At 33.3% G+C, this 21,939-nt stretch overlaps 1 protein-coding gene across 3 annotated transcripts in view; it reads left to right on the forward strand.

Moving 5' to 3' along the window:
- Nucleotides 1–21,939, forward strand: part of Jmjd1c (jumonji domain containing 1C) — a 231,227-nt gene that overhangs the window by 26,345 nt on the left and 182,943 nt on the right. For 2 of the 3 annotated variants that reach the window (XM_071611234.1, XM_071611232.1), the window contains exon 2: nt 12,317–12,364. The exons of the other annotated variant lie outside the window; for it this stretch is intronic. In XM_071611234.1, the coding sequence (XP_071467335.1) occupies nt 12,317–12,364 (48 nt within the window). The remainder of the gene's footprint in view (nt 1–12,316; nt 12,365–21,939) is intronic. 3 annotated transcript variants of the gene reach the window in all.

Below are 21,939 nucleotides of genomic sequence, written 5' to 3' on the forward strand. Positions count from 1 at the left end.
TTGGGGTACAGCCTTTTGGAAATCTAACCCAATTAATTAGTTTATCATGGTCTTTATCTTTGGTGGACTCTAGATTTGGACTTTGTTAAATCTATTCTGGAGAAGTGACAATTGATTGTCTTTCAACCTCACAGCAAAAAGTAACTGATAGTGCTTTGCTTATTTATATTTCTGTGTTTCTTAACTTTTATTTCTTGGCTCAATAATTGCTATATGTCTTAGTAGTTTTGGGCTTAAAAATCCCACCACCTAAAATATGTTTTATGGAGATTTTTCATTGTCATGGGGGTAGTGGTGGTCTGAAATATACAGGAAGCAAAAAACTCCTTCATGATATTCTTGCAATCATTTGTTTACATATGTCTTTTCAACAGGGTGGTCTTTTATTGTTTGTAATTCAGCTAATGGTAGTGTCAGCTAATGGTAGTGTCTGATATATAATAAGCATATAGAAATTGGTGGTTTGGGCATGGATTTAAAAAAAAAAAAAACAAACAAAAAACCTGTAGACCTGTTTTTCCCTTGAGCCATCAAGGAAAAATGAGGCTAAAAGGATACTTGTTTTATTTCTTGTAATATTTTAAGTAATAAAATTCAGTGTTATTATTATTGGTAATGGAAAATTGTGGAGTAATCTTGTAATAACAACTTAGTATCTCTTAAGTGTTATTTACATGAGATTAATTTAAAATTATATATAGGATAGATTGTTATTTCATCAGGGTGCTTGGTATAAGTATCTTATGCTATGGCAACTTTCAGATTGCGGTCCACAGCATTACCAGGGAAGTTATTAGAAATGCAAATTCTTTGGTCCTATCTCAGATCTTTTGAGTCAGAAACTATGAAGGTGATTTAATATTCTGTGTTTTAAAAATCCTCAGTGGGATTTTGATGCATGTAGAAATATTTGAGCTACTATGATAGAATAAAAACAATATGATTTTGATGTAGGATCCTTAAAAGCTAAACATTAGCTAAACATTATTTATCTTTCTGTGATAATATTCTTGGAAAATATGTAACGTAGTGCCAGACTTCCATCTTTTTTTTTTTTAGAATTAAATTGTAAGTCTTAAAAACTGTAGTAAAGGATAATGGAACAGAGTTATGACCTTGAGTAGTTCATTGAAAAATAAAAACTTGTCTTGTGTTACCCAGGAAAATGATGTGATTACTTACTTATTCTGGTTAAATGTTATTACTAGCTTACATTTGTCTTGCAGTATTGCCAGAGGAGTGGATTGTTTAGGATCCAACTTAGAACTAAGTTTGAAAGGAAATAATTTACACATACCAATATGATAGAAGTTCTTTATGTGATTGCAGAAATGGTTTTATCGTCCATCTGTTTCTCCTAGTTAATAATTGATTTTTTGTTTGTTTGTTTTTTGGTACTGGGGATTGAACTTGGGGGCGCTCAACCACTGAGCCATGTCTCCAGCTCCTTTTTTGTATTTTATTTAGAGGCAGTGTGTTGCTAAGTTTCTCCCTAAGTTGTTGGGGCTGGCTTTGAACTCTGGATCCTCTTGCCTCAGCCGCCTGAGCCACTGGGATTACAAGTGTGCACCACTGTGCCTGGAAATGTTGATGTTTTTAAATGAGGTACGAGATTCTTAATGTTATATGAAAGTGTTAACATTAACCTTTTTAAAAAATTTTTTTAGTTGTCAATGGACTTTATTGATATGCGATACTGAGAATTGAACCCAGTGCCTCATACATGCTAGGCAAACACTCTACCATCGAGCTACAACCCCAACCCCAACCTTAAAAAAAAAAAAAAAAAAAAAATATATATATATATATATATATATATATATATATATATATATATACACACACATATATATATATATCTGTAAATGGACACAATACCTTTAGTTTTATATATATTTTTAAATGTGGTGCTGAGGATTGAACCCAGTGCCTTCCACATACGATGTGAGCACTCTACCACTGAACTACAACCTCATCCCCCTTAACCTTTTTTTTTTTTTTAAAAAAAAGCTTCAAATAGTGCTTGATCATTCAAATTTGTTTCCCTAATTCCTTGAGGGCCATAGGACAAAGAATTTTAATTCTTTCTTTTATTAAAAAATTGAGTGCTGGCAGTTGAACCCAGAGCCTCTTATAAGCTAAGCACCCACTCTACCACTGAATTCTCTACCTTCATCCCCTTAGCAAATTGTTTTAATCCAGGATTTAAAATCATCTGTTCATAATTGTCAATCTTACATAAAAGGGCATATTTTAAATCTTTAGCATTATTTTTTTCTCTATTTATATGATTATATTAAAAAATTGGCATCATTTTATTTAACTGCATAGCATTCTCGAAGGCAAAAGTGATTAACCCTTAAATTTATACTTAATATTTTTTATCTTAAAAAAAAAAAAAAAGCAGAGCCAAGTGTGGTGGCACATACCTGTAACTTAGTTGCTCTGGAGGTTGAGGCAGGAGGATGGCATGTTCCAAGAAGCCTTAGCAATTTAATGAGACCCTGTCTCAAATTTAAAAACGGCTGGGAATATAGCTTAATGGTAAAATGCCCCTGGGTTTGTTTAATCCCTGATACTCCCTCCCCCGAAAAACCCTGTAATTTAGTATACCTCACCCATATATACAAACACTTAAGCACACCTCTTGTAATATTGTTTAATTCTTGGTCACCTGTTGTATTCAACACTTCTTTAAATAATTAGTTAAGTTCTCTGAATCATAGGCTATGGAATGTTTTTAGTATGATAGGGGTAAAAAGAGAAATTTGAATAGTAGGTGACATTAGGCACTGAGATCACAAAAAAACTGTTTAACAGTATATCTTCTTGTAAACTCAGTGTGAATGTGAATTAATTGCAGTATGAATCTCTCACTGAATTAAGTGACCTACTAATATTTTCAGACTCATAAAAAAATTCGTACTTGGAATTATTTTTTGTTAAAATTATCCTTAAATTTTCATTTGGATATACAGCACCTTTTGTAGTGTGAAATTTAAAATTATTTAGTTTTTTTTAGATAGAAAGTGGAATTTCATAAACATACTTGATGAACATAGTTAACAAAATTTTAGGTGAAAAGGCAAATAAATATTTTAAAGCATTTTTAAATGTGAATTCTGTTATAAGAAAGGGGTAGACTTCTATAATTTATCACAAAGATAAGTTATGTTTCATTACTTATGTAAAGTAGAGTTCTTTGTTTAGTTTCTTATAGTGCTTGGGCAAATTGTGTAGTTCCATTGATTGGTTCCATGCAATGGAAATCTGACCTTTAGCAGATGTTTGATAAATTGCCAGCACAGCATGATCACCCAACTAGACAGTTTCTTCTTTGTTATTTGACAGGCCCTTCATGGTTTAGTAAAATGACAAAGAAATGCTCAAACTTTTATTTATAATATCAAAAGATTTGTAAATTAATAACTCATTGAAAAATATTGATAAAATTATGTTTTTTGTCCAAATCATGGATTGAATTCAAGTAATTTAAAAAATACAATATTAAAAAATCTGAAGAAAATTTTAAATGTTGAATGAATACTATTTTGAGAGTAAAATATTATTTATTGAAATTGTTATTTAGGCTTGATGTGTTTCCCCCACCATCCATTATATTTGCCTTGTACAATTTAAACATTATTTCAGGTTAATCTTATTTTAATGTTCTTAATAAATATCTTCTTTAGTTGTAAGTATGTATTTAAAAATATAGATTTCTTAATAGTGATTGAATGCACCCCAGAGCAATTAACCTATATGGAACTTGAATTCATGTTAAAGCCTATAATCTGAAATACAGTATTTTTTAGACATGTAATGGGTTCAGCCTCAGACTTGTGGGAATTCAGCAAGAACACTGTAGGCTCTGTTTTAGTCAACTTCATAGACTGAGTGTACAGGAAAGGGGGAAAGGAGTGCCTTAATGTTTGCAATATAAATGATGAATCAGCAGTACCAGCAGTTGTCATACTGGATGTTTTTCTGATTTTCCATAGGGCATTGCAGTTCTTTTTCATTGTGTTCTATATGGAATGAAAGATTTTAAGAAAATTTTAAATATTATAATCTTACATGGTTTTGTAGCCATTTTGTAAGTCTTAATGCTTATATACTAAATTAACTTCTAAGGTTTATGATTTGTAAAATGTTGCTGTGCATATCACCTTTAAAAAATAAAAAAGATTTTTTTGTGTGTACTGGAAATTGAAAAGAGTGTGTGTTGGAGGCTCATCTATATCCCCAGCCCTTTTATTGTTTTGAGAGTCTTGCTAGATTCCCACGCTGACCTGAACTTGGGATACATCAAATTAGCCTTCCAAGTTGCAGGGATTACAGGCATGTGCACCTGGGCCAAGCTAAAAAAGGTGTTTATAAACATCATTTTCAGTATCAGGAGTTTAAGAATATGCTAAACTAAAATTTAAAGCTCAAACACCCTATGATACAGGTTTGCTAAATTCACATGGATCAAACTAATTTATAAAAGGTTTAAGTTGACAATTACTTTGCTAGTAATGTTATCACATCATAATGACACTTTTAAATTAGTACTTTCTCTTAAAAGTCACAAGATTTTATGACATGGGAAGGAACATGTAATTTAGAGGACTGCTGGCTTTTAAAGATAATGGATAGATATTACTCCCCCAACATTGAAAAGAAACAAAGAAATAGATATGGCACTAAAATTTGTAATTCTGAACTGTATGTATCTGATCTGTACTTGTGATGGTATGTACTAATAGTAAAGTCATTTTATATAAAGAAAAATTACATTCTTAAGTGAGGTTTTCTAAGTAACCATGTTTTTATACACAGTCTTGCTGCTGCATGTTTACAATATCTTAAGAGGGTATTAAATTTAGAGTAGGCAGCAGCACATAATGCAAAAATGCATTTAATTAAATTCATTCTTCAGGTCTTGTCAGGCCAACTTGTTGTTTGCTAACTCATTCAACAAAACTAAATTTTTTCCTTCTAGTTTTGGAATAATTTAATTATATATATTTTGATAGGCTGACTTTCTTGTGTTTAGGTTCTTCTTGTTTTTTTATTATTATTATTTTAGTTGCAGTTGGACTCAACACCTTTGTTTTATTTATTTTTATGTGATGCTGAGGATAGAACCCAGGATGCTAGGCGAACGCTCTACCTACCGCTGAGCCACAAACCCAGCCCCTCTTCTTGTATTTTTAAATACTAGAATCACACTCATATTTTGGGCAGAGTACTTGCATTATTTAAGTCATGAGAAAATTGTGTGGAAACAAAATCTAGTCTTATGATCTTATTTGGCTTTAGATCTCTAAATTGAATTTTTTTAGTAACACTAAGAATTAAATGCACTTTTTGTAGTTAAAGAGAAACTGTTCACAAAGTTACGCAAAATTTTCTTATTTTTTAATAATTTTTAAAGAATATATAGTATTCATAGTATATGTACACCCTCTCCTTGAGTGGTACAGGGAATTGAACTATGAGCCCAGTTCCCCCACACCCTTTTAAATGTTTAAGTCTTGATGTTACTAGAGATGAGATCTTTTGGCAGGGAAATTATTAGAAATGAGGCCAAACTGAATTATTGGGAGCATACACAAGGCAAGAGTATATCTGGGACTCCTATTGAAGGGAGACAATACTGATCAAAAGGAGATAATAAGCTGCTACTGGAACAAAAGAAGTGGACTAGCTTTTTATATTAACTTGCTGGAGTGGCCTAGGGCCTATATTTATATTGGACATGAGTGTGTGTGTTCCCTGCCCCCAAGAAATTTCTTCTTTGTCAAAAATAGGTAGGCATCAGTAATTATTTCAGTGTACTCTCATGGTCCATCCTGGTCCTTGCAATAGGCATCAGTAATTATTGCAGTGTACTCTCATGGTCCATCCTGGTCCTTGCAATAGGATTGTTAAAACATGTGAGAAGAAAAAGGAAAGAGGAAGGAAAAATATGCATGCTGATTTTAAGGGATGACAGTTAAGGATGTTAAAGCCTTTGCTAGTAATGTTATCACATCATAATGACACTTTCAAATTAGTACTCTCTCTTAAAAGCCTCAGGTTTTTTTCCCCATCCTTTCCACATATAGTTCTTTTAACGGATGAGAGATCAGGAGCTAAGACTTCAGGTTTTTTTCTGTCCCCATCGTAGTCCTTAACTGTCTCCATAGTAAAAATTATTAAGTCTCTCAATAGGAATTTATTTAGCAATTATTTCTTAGTTGTTATTCTGATGTGTGCTCTGTTTTACCCTTTTCCTTATTTCTTTTAATTTTTTAAATCATGTCATACATAATTAACTCTGATTTTTTTAAAAATACAGCTTTATCTACTCATGTAGTTACCACTGTTTTAGTCAGCTATTTCACTGCTGGGACCAAAATATCAAACAAGAATACTTAGCAAAAAAGTTTATTTATTGCTCATGGTTTCAGAGGTCTCAGTCTATAGATGGCTGACTCCATTGCTTGGGGCCTGAGGTGAGGTAGAACATCATGGCTGAAGGTTGTGGCAGAGGAAAGAAGCCCAGGACATCATGCCAGGAGAGACTGTTCCCCTTACCATGGACAAAATGTAAACCTTAAAGGCACACCCTGAGTGACCCACCTGTACCAGCCACACTCTACCTACCTTACAGTTACTACAAAGGTAATCCCTCTCAGGGGATCAATGCACTAATTAGGGTCTCAAAATTCAATCATTTTACCTTTAAACTTTCTTGCATTGTCTCACATGAGCTTTTGGGGACACCTCAGATCTAAACTGTAACAACCACTCAGATCAAATACAAAGTGTTTTTTATCTCACCATACTTAAATCTGGTACCTTTTCCTCATCTATGTTGCCTCTTTGTTCTAGTAATCTAAATTCTGTCACTGAATATGAGATTTGCCTCTGCCTATTGTTGAATTTTATATAAATGGGATCCATTTTTTAAACTCAGTATACTTGTGAGTTTTATACTACATTAGTTTCCTAAGCCTGCCATAACAAACCCACGACAAACTTGGTGATTTGAAACAGTAGAAAGTTACTTTCTCAAAAGTTGTGGAGGCCAGAATTCTAAATCAAAGTATCGGCATCACCTCCTTCTGAAGTCTCTAGGGAAAAATTCTTCCTTGCTCTTTGTGAAAGTGTAACTGAGTCCCAACTTGTGTTCTTCCAAATTGTGAGAGAATACTTTTTTCTTTTTTAAGCCATTAAGTTTTTTGGTGATTTGTTATAGCAATCCTAAAAAATAAATTTATCCATGGTATTCTATTTTCTAGTAGTTCATTATTTTTATTGCTATGTAATATTCCGTTGTATGACTAGATCACTGTTCAGCTCCTCTTCAAATGGTGGTCATTTGGAGTTTGTTCCCAGTTTTTGGCTTTTGAATAAAGGTATATTTACTTTTAAAGTTTAGCCATTCTGATGGTTTGTTAGTTATTTGACTATAATTTTAATTTGTATATCCTTGATGAATAATATGATGTTTTCCATAAATCTTAGATATATGTTCTCCTTCTGGAAGTATCCAATCATGTCTTTTGCCCATTTAAAAAGTTGTGTTGTCTTTTTCTCTTTGATTTATAGGAGGTCCTTATATGGATATATAAGTCCTTGACAACAGGCCTGAGATGAGTGAAGCAAGTGAGGCATCTGGGATGCAAATTTAAGGAGACAACCACTCTTAACTTCCTTTCTTGGTGATTGCATTTCACCAAAGCATCCCTCTGACTCCCTCTAATTCAAGATTATCCAAATATTAAATTATCCGAAAGGCTGTCATATATTAAATAATAACCCCTCTGTTATTCTGACATCTTAGGCCTCTCTCTCTCCCCCCCTCTTCCTCCCTCCCTCTCTCCCTCTCTCTCTCTCCCTCCCTCTCTCCCTCTCTCTCTCTCCCTCTCTCCCCCTCCTCTCTCTCTCTCTCTCTCACACACACACACACACACACATCCTGAAACTCATCCCCAATTGATATATACTTTTTTTTTTTTTCCTTATTTTGGTTGTTGCCATCCAAAAAGTATGCTCTGTGAGAACTGTGTGTGGCCTTGTTTTTGTCCACTCCTGTTTACCCAGTCCCTAGAGCAGTGTGTGGCACATAATAGGGCTTTAATAAACATTTGACTATTATTATTTTTTTTTAAAGAGAGAATTTTAATATTTATTTTTTAGTTTTCGGCAGACACAACATCTTTGTATGTGGTGCTGAGGATCAAACCCGGGCCGCATGCATGCCAGCCGAGCGCGCTACCGCTTGAGCCACATCCCCAGCCCCAATATTTAACTATTATTAAAAATAGGGAAGCTTAGGTAGGAAGATTTCATTTTTGAAGAATGTGGGAGGGGCTGGGTTTTTGTCTCATAGGTAGAGTGCTTGCCTCATATGTGTGAGGCTTTGGGTTCGATCCTCAGCACTGCACATAAATAAAATAAAGGTCCGTCAACAACTAAAAAATTTTTTTTAAAAAAGAGGGGGGTGGAATAATTATTAAAAAAAAAAAAAAAAGTTCGGGCATGGTGGTGCACACCAGTAATCCCAGGGACTCAGGAGGCTGAGACGGATCTTGAGTTCAAAGCCAGCTTCAGCTACTTAATAAGGCCCTAAGTAACTTAATAAGACTCTGCCTCAAAATAAAAAATATAAAGGACTGGGGACGTGTTTCAGTGGTTAAGCAACCCTGGGTTCAATCCCCAGTACCAAAAGAAAAAAAAGTGGGGGTATCATTTTAAGCATGCTAGTTGTATGAAGGGACTTGTACACACAGATAAGCTATTGAATGAGATCCGGAAATAGCAAACATTTTCTGTACAGGAATAAAAAATAAATAATACATTCTTTGCAGGCCTTACACTTAAACCTTGTCACAACCGCTTAACTAGGATGCTGAAGTGAGGAAGCTTTTATGGATAATAAATGAATGAAGCAGTGTTTCAGTAAAAAACAAAACAAGTGATTGGCTTGAGGGCCATAACTTGCTGATCTCTGGACTTGGTGATGAAGAGCTTGTAAGACGTTACAAGTTGATTGATACATAGGTATTCTAGGAAAATTAATCTAGTAAAAGCTGGAAGGAGTTCTGCTGTTGTAGCTCATACTTTCTCTTATTCTTTTTGTTCTAGTTATTGAAAAAATTTTTCTGTCTCATTTTCTAAACCTTCTATTGTGGTTTTCAGTGGTAGAGTGCTTGCCTGGCAGATATGAAGCACTGGGTTCTGCCCTCATCACCATATAAAAATAAATAAATAAAGATATTGTGTCTGTCCATCTACAACTAAAAAAAATAGCTGGAGGCCAAAGAAAAAATTAGGCTATATGAAACTTATTATGAGACACTACTATACTGAATGCTTTATGTAAATTGTTTAATCTTCTGTTATCTCCTTCCCCCCACTGCCCTTTTGGTACTGGGGATTGAACCCAAGGGTGCTTTAAGCACCAAGCCACATCCCCAGCCCTTTTTATTTTTTTGAGACAGGTTCTTGTAAAGTTTCTGAGGGACTCCCAAGAATTGCTTGAAACTGGTCTTGAACTTCTTATCCTGCCTCAGTCTCTGAGTCACAGATTACAGGCACGCACCACCACTCCAGTTTTAGGATTATTATTAATTTTTTATGTCTTGTTAATCTAATAGTATCCTTATTCTACCCTCAAACTCGACTGAGGCGTGGCTAGATAGTGGATATAGAATTCTGGAGTAAAGATTGGAAATTATTTTTCTTCAGAAATTTCCAGGTATTGATACGCGTCTTTCAGATTCTGATCTTAGTTTTGAAAAGTCAGATGATATTCTTCTTTTTGCTGTTTTATATGAAAGAAGTTGGTGGGATCTTTTCTTGTCTGCTTTGGAAAGGTCACAATAATGCCCTTAGATGTACAATGTCTTTCATTCATTGTTTTTAGCTATTGGGAGTTGCTTTTTTTAGTTTGGCAATTTATGAGTTTGACTTCTGGAAATTTTTCTAAATTATTTCTAAATTTCACTACTTTCTGAATTATTCATTCATTCATTCATTGCTCTTTTCTGAAATGTTTGTGACCAGATAGTAAATCATACTTTCTCTTATTCTTTTTGTTCTAATTATTGAGAAAAATTTTCCGTCTAATTTTCTAAACCTTCTATTGTGGTTTTCATTTTTCTATCAATATTTAGTTTCCTAAAACCCTTTTTTGTTCTCCAAATGGTCATACACACACACAGACAAACACACACACACAGTTTAGTTGTAGATACCTTTATTTTATTTGTTTGTTTTTTGGTGGTGCTGGGGATTGAAACCAGTGCATTTGAGACAGGCACTCTACCAACTGAGTTATATATATCCCCAGCCTAATACCTTTATTTTATTTGTTTTTATTTCTCTGTGGTGCCAGGGATTGACCCCAGTGCCTCACGCATGCTAGGGAAGCACTCTATCACCGAGCCACAACCCTGACCCCAAATGGTCATTTTTAAAAAGATATTTTGGTTTTTAGTTGTAATTGGACACAATACCTTTGTTTTATTTATTTTAATGTGGTGCTGAGGATCGAACCCAGCGCCTCACGCTCTACCACTGAGCCACAAATGGTCATTTTTTGATGATGACTTTTCTGGTTTTGTTACTTCTTAGATAATATTAATATTAGTTTTCTTCATTTGTTTCCCTTCTCCTTTGTTTTCTTCCAGTCACATTTTTTCTCTATGTGTGTTTTAATTTCTCTTGTTTTATATTTAATGTTTTCTTCACATGAAATATCTGATAATTCTCATTATTAATATTTAATAGGTAACAGTAAAAAAGCAATTTGGAACTCTGAACATGTGATGATGAATGTAAATTTAATCTTATCTATTTGAAATCAAGTGATTTCCTTAGAAAATCTGGTGTCTTTGTATTTAGCTCTTTTAGTTTAAACTGGTCAGATTTCCCAGAGAAATCGACCTTTTTCTTGCTTGACTTTCCAAGTTTCTACCATTGAAGAAAGAAGACTGGGAGGGAGGGGAGGGTCTTGTCATACACTTATTTCATTAGAAAACTTTCACCTAGTCTTCCTGTTTCAGTAATAATCTCTGCCCTTGACCTGATTTAATAGGCTTCTGAATTCAGAGAACTGCTGTTAACCTTCTCTAAGAAACAAATTTCTACCAAAATGAGAGAGGAAGTGTTGTTAGGCTAAAAGTAAGAAAGAGATGATTGAGTCTGGCCGCTGCTAAGTCAGACTACTGTTAGTTTTTCTGTTGGCCTTAATTTACCCACAATTAACTTTTGAGCCTTTGGGGGCTTCTCTGTTATAAATTGAAGAGTTTGTCAGCGTTCCTCATCCACAGTTTAGATTTATTTCATTAAGCCAGCTACCACTATTATTTCTGTTATTTTAATATTGGCCTATTCTGTTCATTTTCTAATTTGTCACATCTTGGAATCCTCATCATCTAACATGTTAATAATTATTCTTAACTTTGAGTCCTAAGTTCATTTCATAGTCTGAGTTTTGTATCATCTGAGTATTTTGAGTAAAGCATAAGAGATCAGTGACATATATTTGAAGTTATTCTGTTTTATTTTAGTTTTTAGTTAATGTTGTGAGTTATGGTTGTTTATCCACCTGTGATTATCTAATTGTGCTCTTTTTAATGGGAGCTCACATTTTATCATTTTACTCATATATTCAGAATCTTACCCCACAAATTTTGCTTTTAAAAAAGTCTAGTGTATTATTCACACTAGCCTATAACACTAAGAAGAAATGTATTGATAGTGAAAATTTAGCATTGATTGTAGTAAAATAAAATTTACTCTTGGATAACCTTTTTCTTAATGCTTTCAAGCCTTCTTGCAAATATCGTTTTGGACTTTTGGTAGGTTAGTATTAATGGATCAGTAGGAGCCTTTAAGACTTCTTTTATGTATATTTTCTAGAAAATATTCTTTTCAGTTGGGCATGGTGGCACATGCCACAGTTTTAATTACTTGGCTGAGGTAGGAGGATCATCAGTTTGAAGCCAGCCTGGGAAAAATAAAATAGGACTGGGGATATAGCTCAGTGGTAGAGTGCTTGCCTAATTGGTGCAAGGCCCTGGGTTCCATCCCTAGTACTAGAAAAGAGAAATAAAACATCATTTTTGTTTCCACAAACAGTTCATTTTAGAGATTGTTTTTATTTTCTGTGCTGTTTTAAACATATTGAAAGTGCATGCCTAATTCGGGCCTTTGATTATTTAGACTTTGTAGACAAAATCTAATTTAGAAATTGGCTAGGTATTCCCTTGCTGTCTTCTTTTCTCATTTCAACTTCATTTACTTTTTAACTATGTTTCTTTACCTTTTCCAGTTTTCTACTCAATTCTCCTTGGTGGAGAAGATGGATGCAAAGCAGGAGGTGTGAGTAGTTCTTTATTCTCTCTGCATCTGTTAATATTACATCATCTTTCCCATGTAATATTCCTGTTTCTTCTTAGTTCATCCTCTTACATTTATGCAGCCAGTGGACCTATATGATTTTCCTTTTTTGGTTAATGAAATTTAGTTTATTCTGGCAATGTTCTTAGAAGATTTATAGTAATTTGTGAACATTCTTATGTTTTCCTCTTTCCATATGTTCTTTTTAAAATCTGACATCAGAAAACTGTTACCACATTGTTTCATTCACTCATCCCTTTCATTTATTTAGTCCACCAATATTTAATAAGTTCCTAATAAATCACATTGGAAAATCAATTTTGATAATACCTCACTTTTATTATTAGGGTTCATACTTTATAGGAAATATCACCTCCCATTTCTGTTAGAATTAATCACATCTATATAATTTAAAACTGTAACTTTTGCTTTGTTATTTCCTATCCATATTATAAAGAAGTATTTTCTTTTGGAGGTATGTGTGGTGTAAAAGTAGACTCAGGCTTGAGTTCTGGCTCTACCATATGTTGAGTATGTAATGTTGGGTTAATCACATCATGTTTCTGGGTCATAGAGCGCTCTCTGTAAAAAAAAAAAAAAAATACTTAAGAACTTACTTACTGGATTGAACTGAGAAAGTTGATGATAAAAATGAAATGAGAGAATGTAAATACATATACTGTATGAACTTAAATTTAAAATGGTGTACAGTGGTAATATTTCTGTAAGGATTGTTATCCTTATATATGGATTGTTATTTATTTTGTAGCCTTTTTGAAATACGGTAATTCTTCTTGAGAGCAAGAACTGTATCATAGTGATCCTTATCGATTATGACTGTTAAATAGCAAGGACTCTGGCTTTTGCAAGGGGAAAACTCTAGTTAAAGTTGAGAGTCTATGGAGGCCATGGTGATAGAGTTGGCAGGACCCAATATCAGACAGTAATAAGTTAGAAAGAAAAAGAAAGCTCTCCATAGGGATTTTTCTCTAAGTGCTGAACTAATAAGCCCATGTGCTTTAAGAAGTTGCACAAATGTATAAGGGGGGAAAAAAAAAAAAAAAACACCTGAAAAGAGAGGAATATTGCCAAAACTCACGTGAGTTTGGAATGGTTTTGTTCCCAATAGTTATTGTGACTAACCTCATAATTTACAGGACATTGAGAAGAGTACTCAGAAGAGTTTACAATGGGAAGAAAAATTTAGCCCTAGACTAAAATTTGCGCTGGCTTAACCTAAAAAAAAAAAAAAAAAAATCTTGAAAATGAGACCCAAAAGTATCAAACTGTTTCTAAGCAATTTAACTGCATCTCAGGGGAAGTTGTGGGTGCAGGGAACAAAACCTAATGTAGGCATTAAAAAAAAATGCAGTAGTACATGAAAAAGTAACATTATAATGCTTAACATTAAGGTAAAAATTACCAAACAACCGCAGAAGCGGGAAAATAACCCCATAATGGGCAGAGAGGGGATCTCATACAAAAACAACCCCAAAAGGACATAGATGATAGAATTAGTAGACATGGATATTAAACAGAGGATGACTTAAAAGAAGGATTGAATTTTGGATACTTGAGATCTATAAAGATATTTTTTAAAAATCAAATACAAATTGAAATTCTGGAAGTGAAAACTAAAATGTGTAAGAGATAAAAAGTACATTGGATGGATTTAGAACACATAAGGGATGGTAGTCCCCCATTATCTATAGGATATATCCTTTAAGACTTTCAGTAGATATCTGAAAACAGAGATGGTACCCAACCCTGTATTCAAGTATTATCATGCCACAAAGTCAATCTTTTAACCTAGATGGCTACTAATGGATGTGTAGCATATATAGTGTGGATATACTGGATGAACGGATGGTTCATGATAGAAAGGGATGATACACAATTTTACATAATACTCAAAATGGCATGCAATAAAAAACTTTTTAGTTTCTTTCTGGAATTTTCTGTGTCATATTTTTGTACCACAGTTGATTGTAGGTAACTGTGAAACCATAGAAAATGAACCTACACTTGGGGAGCACAACTATTGACTTACATAAAATACGTTTTAAAAAAAATTTTTTTTAGTTGTAGTTGGATACAATATCTTTATTTATTTTTATGTAGTGCTGAGGATCGAACCCAGTGCCTCATGCATGCAAAGCAAGTGCTGTATCATTGAGCTACAACCCCAGCCCCATAAAATATATTTTAAAATCATTTCATTCATTTCTTTCTTTTTTTAATGTGGCTACTAGAACATAATTATATAAATTAAAATACAATTCTAAAAAATATTCAGTTAATACAAAAAAAGGCAGAGAGAAAGGAACAGCTGAAAAAAGAGGCAAAGAACACGTAATTTGATAGATTGAACCATACTAATAATTACACTAAATGGTAATAGTGTAATTATTAGTAGTCTTGAACTCTATAGTTGAACATGCTAGAATCTCAGTTCTGGCAGAGATTGTCAGCATTGATATAAGAAAAAAAAAAGTAAGATCCAACAGTTTGTGGTTCATCAGAAATTTACCAGATAGATTTAAAGTGAATGATATAATGCACTAATTAAAAAAAATGAATGGAAATATATATATATATATAACCATGTAAAATAATATGCACGTATGTACTGTGGCTGAAGTACTTAAGAAAATATCAGAAAAGTGGAACAGTTAAAGATTGACAAAACAATCACATATATATGCATCTAATAGCATGGCTTCAAAATGCTTGAAGCAAAATTTTTTAGTTGAAGACTTTTTAACACCAGCAGTTGGTAAGACAAACCAGTAAAAAACTAGCAAAGAAGAGCTGTGGCTTGTTGGTAGTAGAGTGCTTGCCTATCATGTGTGAGACACTGGATTTGACCCTCAGCACCACATAAAAATCAATAAAATAAAGATGTTGTGTTAATCTACAATAAAAAATAAATATTTTTAAAAACTAGCAAAGAAAGCCGGGAACCATGGCACATACACCTGTAATCCCAGCAGCTCGGGAGACTGAGGCAGGAGGATTTTGAGTTTAAAGCCAGCCTCAGCAATTTAGCGAGACCCTAAGCAACTTAGTGAGAACCCTGTCTCTAAATTAAAAAGTACAAAATAGGGCTGGGGATATGGCTCAGTGTTCGAGTGCCCGAGTTCAATCCCTGGTACCAAAACAAACAAACAAAAAAACAACCTAGCAAAAGATATTGAGGATTTGAAAAATCCGTCAATCACCTTGACTTAATTAATATTGTCTTGGTCCATTCAGGCTACTATCAAAATACCTTAAAACTGAATCTGTACAACAAATTTTCTTCTCACAATTATGTAGCCATGGACCTCCAAGACCAAGGTGTTGGCAGATTTGGTGTCTAGTGAAGGCCCACTTTGTAGTTTATTTATAGTCCCTTTTTGGAATGTTATCATGTGATTGAAGGGACCGGGAAACCCTCTGAGGCCAATCTCATTTGTGAGTAATCTCATTTTTCATTTATTGAAATTTTAACCTTTTCAATTTTAGAGGGATACAAATGTTCAGAGCATAGCAGATATTTATAGAACACTACCTCAAAGCTTCATGATGCACATTATTTTTTAGTACACCTGGTATATTCATCATGGGGGGTCATAAACAAATCTAAAGAAACTTTAAAGGGTGGAAATAATACAAGAATGTGTTCTTGAGCCACAATGGAATTAAATTAAGATCAAAACAGTATTATCTCTAGGAAAAAGATATTGAGATATTAAACAATATACTTCTAGATAATCTGTTGGCCAAAGGAGAAATCTCAAGGAAAGGCAGAAATCATTTGAACTGAATGATTATGAAAATATACTAAATCACAATGTGGAGGGCTGGGGATGTGGCTCAAGTGGTAGCGCGCTCGCCTGGCATGCGTGCAGCCCGGGTTCGATCCTCAGCACCACATACCAACAAAGATGTTGTGTCCGCCGAAAACTAAAAAATAAATATTAAAAAAATTCAAAAAAAAATAAATCACAATGTGGGTGTATCTTCACAAGGATTAGAGAGAAATGTATAAATTTAAATGCTTATATTAGAAAGAATTTTTAAAAGTCAGTGACCTAAAATTCTACCTTAAGAGAGAAAGAGCAATTTAAGCCCAAATTAAGAATAAGGGGAATAAAGTTATGAATAGAAGCCAATAAAATAGAAAATAAAAGGAAAAGATGGAGTGAACTATACCAAGATGACAATTTTTACCTATCGGGTAGTCTCCCTGGATGTCGGATACTTCCCCCCAGGCAGATAACACATCCAATTAGTGAGCCTGTGGAAGCACTCTCACAAGTTGTTTATTGAAACCCAAAATGGTACAACTGTCTGTAGTAGTTTGAAATATCTAGCTAAATTAAATACTTATTCTTTGGTGTAGGAAAGCCTATTCCTAGGAGTAGAATATCTCCAAAATAGTTTGGCTAAAATACAAAATTACATGTGCATAGACTATATTCATATCCACACCATTTGTATTAGCAAAAGACAGAAACACTCCAAATATCTCTTAATATGGTTCTGACTGAATGAAAAATGATTCATGTATTAAATTAGATGTTATGCAGACATAAATGTAAATAAATATTTACTCTGCCATGATTACTAAATACACGTTTAAGTCAAAATACAGCAAAATGAGTAAGAAGTATGCTGCTGTTTATCTAATAAATAAACTGGAGTGTGTGTCCATGTTATATATGTTCTGTCTCTACTTTTGTTTTTTAAAATTAGGAATTGTAATTAACACTGTAGGCTACAGGGATAGAAGGAATAGCTAAATGTCTCTGAATGTACCTTGTTTTCTGATGTAAAATGAACATATAAGTGTTGTACATAATTCTAAAAAGTTTTTATCAAAAAAAGCCCTAAAAGTAAAAAACATAGTGTACAAAGAAGCTGAAGTGGTATAACCATAGGAAGCAACTATTATAAGTGATTTTAAGGGCTGGGGATGTGGCTCAAGCAGTAGCGCGCTCGCGTGGCATGCATGCAGCCTGGGTTCGATCCTCAGCACCACAAAAAACAAAGATGTTGTGTCTGCCAAAAACTAAAAAAAAAAAAAAAAATTAAAATTTTCTCTCTCTCTTTAAAAAAATGACTTTAAAACGTAGTAATTTGATTATATATGCCTAGTGGATTATACCCTGAGGATAAAGAACTGAGATAAAAATCTTAGATGATTTTCACTAATTATAGTGTTGGTATTATTACTAGACCTATGTATATGTGTTGTGTGACAAAGCAAATAAGATTTAATTATGTTGGTGTCATTGGATAGCAGAATTATCAAGAAGGGAGAAACTATATAGAAATAATGAGGCTAAAAACCCATGTAGAATTTTATTTGGAACCATACATATAAAGTCATGCTAACTGACCACTATCTAAAGGCCTAGAAAAAGCAACTATCTCAGGAGTAATGAGTACCCCTAGCATCCAAGTTGTTTGAATGCTGTTTCCCATTTACCTGGAATATATGGTTGATTTCTGGTCTGAAGCAGGAAATGGACAAGGTTATCCGTATTCATAATATGGAATCAAGGAAGCTATTAAGAGATTACCAAAGACTCAAGAGCTATTTGAAGATTCTGTCTATGGCCACGATAGACAATATGACAGCAGAGGCTCCTTTGTGATTCAGTGGTAGAACATGTGTTTCTGTGGATGATGCCCTGGGTTCAACCACTGGCACCAGTGAAACAGAATTGGCAGCAATAGGCTTAACAGCTTCAGAGATTTGAAATTCATTTGTTTGAATTCAGAGAGTTTGTAATGACCCCTTCCTTAAAAAACAAACACACATTACTCACCATTTTAGAAAATTAGGATACTAGCTTATTATTTTAAAAAACTCATAAAAATTAGACGTATAGCCTCATGGATAGCAAAGATTTGAAGAGGGGATTTTTACTTAATAGATATATTTCAGAAAGTTAATGATAATATTCTAATACAGTTAGAATGTTACTATTTTACAAAATAGCTCTTGGTGAAAGATTGGATAGACAGCAGTCATCTTTGTCTGCTGTTATCACACAAAGATATAATCAGACAATACTCACACAAAGATATAATCAGACAATATGCCTCTTGATAACACAGTACTATGTGTGACTTTTTTCTCTAACAACCCTGACTTTATTTAAGACTCTAGATTGAACAGTTACAGGAAATACAAGGACAGTGGAGCATGTTTTAAAATGGCATAGAGGAATAGTCAGCACAATACAGATAATTGAAGGCTATATGGGACAAATGACTTGATTTCCTAAACAATAAAATTGCAGGGGGAAGAGAGGAGGTAAAACCTATAAATAAAAACAGATGTGTAGCTGTGTCTGGTGTGGTGCCCATAATCCCAGTGACTCCAGAGACTGATACAGGAAGATCACAAGTTCGAGGTTGTTCTCAGTAATTTAGTAAGACCCTGCTTCAAAATAAAAAAATAAGGGGGTGGGGGCGTTTCTGGTGATTTAGCTCAGTGGTAGAGCTCTCCTGCGTTCTGGGTTCAGTCCTAAGGAACACATACACAAACAAATTTAAGAGGCATATCAACTAATGGAAATAAGTGGACCTTATTTGGGTTCTAATTAAACAGACCCCCCAAACAAACAAAACACCCAATCTGGAAAACTTAAATGCTGACGGATTGCAATTTAAGATATATATATATATATATATATATATATATATATATATATACACATATATATATATATACATATGTATATATATGTGTATATATATATATATATATATATAAATAAAATGGTTGGAACAAAATTAACCGTGACTTGAAAATTGTTGCAGCTTAATGATGATGAGTACACAGGAATCTATTGTTATTGTTTTTTTTTTTTTTATATAAGAACAATTTTTTTTTTTTTTTCAAAATAGCTTTTCATATTACTGACAGTATTCTGGCATGTTGAATAACTGAAGATTTATTTATAAACTAAAGTACGTACAGTTTTCACACTCTTGGTGAAGAACCATGGATTAAAATATGAGACTTTTGTTTGAAGACTGGTTATTTATTCAATTAAAGAATTATAGTTGATTAAGAATGAAAGATCAAAGGCGTTCTTTTTAACTGGGGTTTTTTATCAAAATTCAGTCCAGGTATTCGATTGTTAAAATAGAATGTTACTGAAAAAATACATTTTAATATAGCCCTGTAAAATCTTTCTGTAACTGAAAATGTAAATTTCTGTGAAACTGAGATATGTCACTAATTGTTGCCTTCCTTCCCCTTCCACCTCTTTTTTCCTTTTCTTGTGTTTTTGTTCTTGAATTCAGGGAAAGTCTTTAAGTGTTTCCACAAGATATAAATAAAACCCTGTGCTCCAGTGCCCCCTTGTGCCTATTGTGAAAAGGTGTCAGTAGTTTCTTTTCTAAAAAATTGGGTGGGCTGTCTTTGCTAAGATTTCTCTAGAAACAAAACATTTTTGACTTTGTAAGTAAGTTTCTATGTCCTCATCAGAAATTCCTGGGACAAAAGATTCATCACCATTTCATTTTAGAGCATGCTTATCTGTTAATGCTCTTTCTGCTGAAGTTTTGCAGTATTTACAGTTGTATATCATCTGTGTATGTGTATGTATGCGTGCACGTACTGGTACTTTTAATGGCGGGTCGACAGTGTTTCCATACTTGTTTTACCCTCACCCTCATATTTGCTCCCACATTTTTCTTTTCAAAACAAACAAAAAACTGGAGGGTATAACAGATTACCAACAGGACTCTTCTTTCCCTTCCTTGTGAAAAGAATGCGATACTGGGATCAATCAACTTGTACCACGATAGTGTTGTAATCATGGTAATTTTTGGTCCAATGGCATATTGAGATACAGCCTACATTTGTAATTGTTGTCTCAATCTTCTCTCCCTCACCCCAAAAGACATCTGAGACACTATTTAAAAATAAATTTATAGATATAGATGTCTGATATTTATGTTATAAATGATAATATGTATATTAACTGCCTTTGGGAGAAGTGAATGACATGGTTTATTATGTTTATTCCTCTTTCAGTTAAATTCTCTGCTAATATATTTTGTTTTTAATTAGAATAAATTTTACTTATTTCAATAAATGATTCTGAGTTAGGACAGAAACACAGTCATGTAACCATTATTAACACAGTGTAGATATAGAATAGTTTAATCACAAAATTTTCTTTTGCCGCTATACATTCAACCTTCCCTCCCCTTAATTTCCCAACTCTGGCAACTAAGCTATTCATTCCTGGTTCTTATTTTTTCTTTTCCTGGATGTCATATGAACAGAATTATACAGTAGTTGGCCTTCAGAATTGGGCTTCTTTCAGTTATCCTAAAAGCATTTGAGATTTTTCTGTATTGTTTCATATATCAATAGTTTGTTTCTTTTGATTGCTGAGTAGTAGTCCCGCGTATAGCTCTACTATAGTTCACTTATCTGTCTTACATTTCGGGGACCTTTGTTTCTAGCTTTTGGCTACTAAAATAGTTGTTAACATTAATTTTTTGAAGTTTTATATAAGTACAAATTTTCATTTCATATGGGTCAACACTTAAGTGTGAGATTGGTAGGTCCTGTGGTGACTTGTATGTTTTACTTTGTAAGAAACTCAAATTTTTCTTAAGTGGTTTATTATTTTGTGTTCCCAACAACATCCAGGTCAAGTTGCTTTGCATCCTTCTGTTTTTTTGGCTTAGTTGGTTTTTAAAATTTTCATCATTTCTAATATATGTGTAGAGGTGTATCATTGTATTTGTATTTCTCTAGTCATTAGTGGTTTTTAATATTTTATATGTTTATTTGCTATCTGCATACCTTCTTTAGTGAAGTGCCTGTTCAAATCTTTTGTCCATATTTTTGTATTTTCTTTTTTATTGTTGAGTTTTGAAAGTTTTTAAACATTCCAGAATCAAGTCTTTCATCAGATACATGATTTGTAAATATTTTCATCCAGCTGTGGTTTGTCTTTTCATTTTGTGGACATTGACTTCTACAGAAGAAGAAAAAAAATTGATGACATCTAATATTTTCTCTTAGAGAGATTATTTCTCTGAATTCTTTTATTAACCCAAGGTCACAAAGATCTTGTCTCTTTCAAAGTTTTACTTTATATGCTTAAGTTTGACCAAGTTTGATTTAGTTTTTATATATGGTACAATATATGGAGTGACATTGGTTTTAGATTTTGTTTTGTTTTAGTTTTTGGCAGTCAATGTCTAATTATCCCACCACCATTTGTTGAAGGTTATGTATTTTCCTTCCACTTTACAAATTTCTTAAAAATTAGTTCTCATTTCTGTATGTATTTATTTCTAGACTTTATTCTCGTATTGATCTGTGTGTCTTTTTGGCTGTACCATGTGCTTAGTTATTATAATTTTATATTGAATTAGCTATGAAGTGTGAGTCATCTTTTTAAATAATTATTTTGGCTATTCTTCTTTTACCTGCCCATGTAAATTTTAGAAAAAACATAAATTAACATACATAAATAAATCCTACTGGAATCTTGATTGGAATTGCAATGAAACTGTAAATCAGTT

This window comes from Marmota flaviventris, chromosome 4 (assembly GCF_047511675.1).
Source record: "Marmota flaviventris isolate mMarFla1 chromosome 4, mMarFla1.hap1, whole genome shotgun sequence".
In the NCBI taxonomy this organism is placed as follows: domain Eukaryota; kingdom Metazoa; phylum Chordata; class Mammalia; order Rodentia; family Sciuridae; genus Marmota; species Marmota flaviventris.